Raw genomic sequence first — 2589 nt, forward strand, 5'->3', positions numbered from 1 at the left:
TCTATCTATCTATCTATCTATCTATCGATCTATCTATCATCTATCTGTATCTATTATCTATCTAATCTATCTATCTATCTATCTATATCTAACATCTATCTATATAGCACCTATCTATATATAAATTATCTGTAGCTTGAGTTTTCCTGCCTTGCCCACAGTCAGGACAAATCTCTCTCACCTGCCAGTCCCACAGCTGCTCAGACCCAACCAAGTAAGCACAGAGACTTATATTGGTTACAAACTGTATGGCCATTGCAGGCTTCTTGCTAACTGTTCTTACAGCTTAAATTAATCCATTTCCATAAATCTATACCTTGCCACATGGCTCGTGGCTTACCGGGATCTTCACATGCGGCTTGTCATGGTGGCGGCTGGCAGTGTCTTCCTGACTCAGCCTTCCACTTCCCAGAATTCTCTTCTCTGTTTGTCCCACCTATCCTTCCTGCCTGGCTACTGGCCAATCAGTGTTTTATTTACTAACCAATCAGAGCAACACATTTGACATGCAGAACATCCCACATCACTTTTTCTGGACCATTGGGCCATTAATTAGACATGCAAACATTTCCCTCCAATATAATTATTTATTTATGTAAACTCTGTACAGTTCAAATGTTAACCAATTTAAAATGGGCAAAATTATCAGTGAGTATTCAATTTTTTTCAATTCTCTGAAGTTTGTGCTATTTTTTCAAGTGTGTGAACATCTAGACATCAGCTTTTAAAATCTATTTACCCAATTCCTCAATCTTAATTGCTATAATAACTGACATTTTTGTAGAGTACAGGCAAACAATTTTGTGTTCATTTGATTCTTTCCCATGTTTCTTCATAACAAGAATTCAGTTGTGTCAGCAGTCATGCAGTACTAGTACGTGTCATCACTAGTAAGCTGATAGTGTGTGATTATGGAGGCATCAACAGGATTTTTGTACTAGAAAGTTCACTTTGTGATTAACAAGTAGTTTATAAAGGGATAGTTTAGAAAATGTAAATAACCTATTTCTCAGCAAAAATATCAACTACTTTTGTATCCATTCAGGTCATCTAACAGTCATTCATTTTATACTTTGAAGTTAGGCTTCTAGCAAATGGGACACTTTTGTCTTCACTTACTGATTTTTTTTGTTTTTGTTTGTTTCGTAGCATATGAGTTTGATGATGCTTTATATTCTTCAGTCAACAACTGTAATTATTCCCTTTAACACTCAAATTTTCTTATAAGTGAAGATAAAATAAAAGAAGATGTAAATTAGTATGGAAAAAATCAATGCAAGTTCGGAAGGGTACTTCATTCTTCTGGGTTTTTCTAAATGGCCTCACCTGGAGGTAGTATTCTTTGTGGTGATCTTGATATTCTACTTGGCAACACTGACAGGTAACTTCTTCATTATCATCCTATCACACTTAGACTCCCACCTGCACACACCCATGTACTTCTTTCTGTCAAATCTCTCAGCTCTGGATATCTGCTACACCACTAGTTCTGTCCCTCAACTTCTATTCAACCTCTGGGGTCCAGAGAAGACGATATCTTATGCTGGTTGCATGCTCCAACTCTACTTTGTCCTTGCTCTGGGCACCACAGAGTGTGTTCTTTTGGTGGTGATGTCCTATGACCGCTATGCGGCTGTGTGCAAACCCTTGCATTATTCTGTTGTCATGAATCCTCGTTTCTGTCACATGCTAGCAGCAGCCTCCTGGGTATGTGGCTTTATGGACTCAGCACTTCATTCTCTCTTCACTTTCTGGGTACCTTTGTGTGGACATCACCAAGTAGATCACTTCTTTTGTGAAGTCCCAGCACTGCTCCAGTTATCCTGTGTTGATACTCGAGCTAATGAGATGACTCTACTGGTTGCAAGCTCTATTTTTGTTTTAATCCCACTCATTCTCATTTTCACTTCCTATGGCGCTATTGCTCAAGCTGTCCTAAGGATGCACGCTAACACAGGATTTCAGAAAGCATTTGGGACATGTGGAGCCCACCTTATGGTTGTATGCCTCTTTTTCATTCCAGCCATGTGCATTTACCTTCAGCCTCCAACAGAAAATTCTCAAGATCAAGCCAAGTTCATTGCCCTCTTCTACACTGTTGTCACACCTAGCCTGAACCCTCTCATCTATACTCTAAGAAACAAAGATGTCAGAGGAGCAGTAAGAAGGCTAATGGGTCAGTAGTATCTTGAGTACTAGTGACATTAGCAGTGTGATGCTACATCTCTTCCCTAAGGTTCTTCAGTCTACCCATTGTCCAACCACCTTTCCATTCAAGTAGTGTGACTTGTTCATATGGTTCCACAGACTCATGCAGTATTATAGTGTATGGTGATATTTTATTTGTACTGAAATGTGGTTTTATTTGTATGTTAATAAATAAAGTTGCCTGGGGGTCAGAGCTAATAGCAAGCCATAGCAGAGCTGGGTGTTCGTGGCGCATGCCTTTAATCCCAGAACTTGGTAGGCAGAGCTAGGTAGATCTCTGTGTGTTCAAGGATACAGCCAGCATTGGAGACACACGCTCCAATGTGTGTCTGGAGGTCAGTACAGACAGGCAGTGATAAGGCAGTCACGTGGTTGGGTTTA

The 2589-nt window shown here is 39.8% G+C and overlaps 1 protein-coding gene across 1 annotated transcript; it reads left to right on the forward strand.

The window, feature by feature from the left end:
• The first annotated feature begins 1260 nt into the window (after window positions 1-1260).
• Window positions 1261-2184, forward strand: LOC131926826 (olfactory receptor 2J3-like). The gene has a single exon (XM_059282459.1). The coding sequence runs from the start codon at window positions 1261-1263 to the stop codon at window positions 2182-2184; it is 924 nt and encodes a 307-aa protein (XP_059138442.1).
• Window positions 2185-2589: the final 405 nt, after the last annotated feature.

Source organism: Peromyscus eremicus, chromosome 16_21 (genome assembly GCF_949786415.1).
Source record: "Peromyscus eremicus chromosome 16_21, PerEre_H2_v1, whole genome shotgun sequence".
In the NCBI taxonomy this organism is placed as follows: Eukaryota; Metazoa; Chordata; class Mammalia; order Rodentia; family Cricetidae; genus Peromyscus; species Peromyscus eremicus.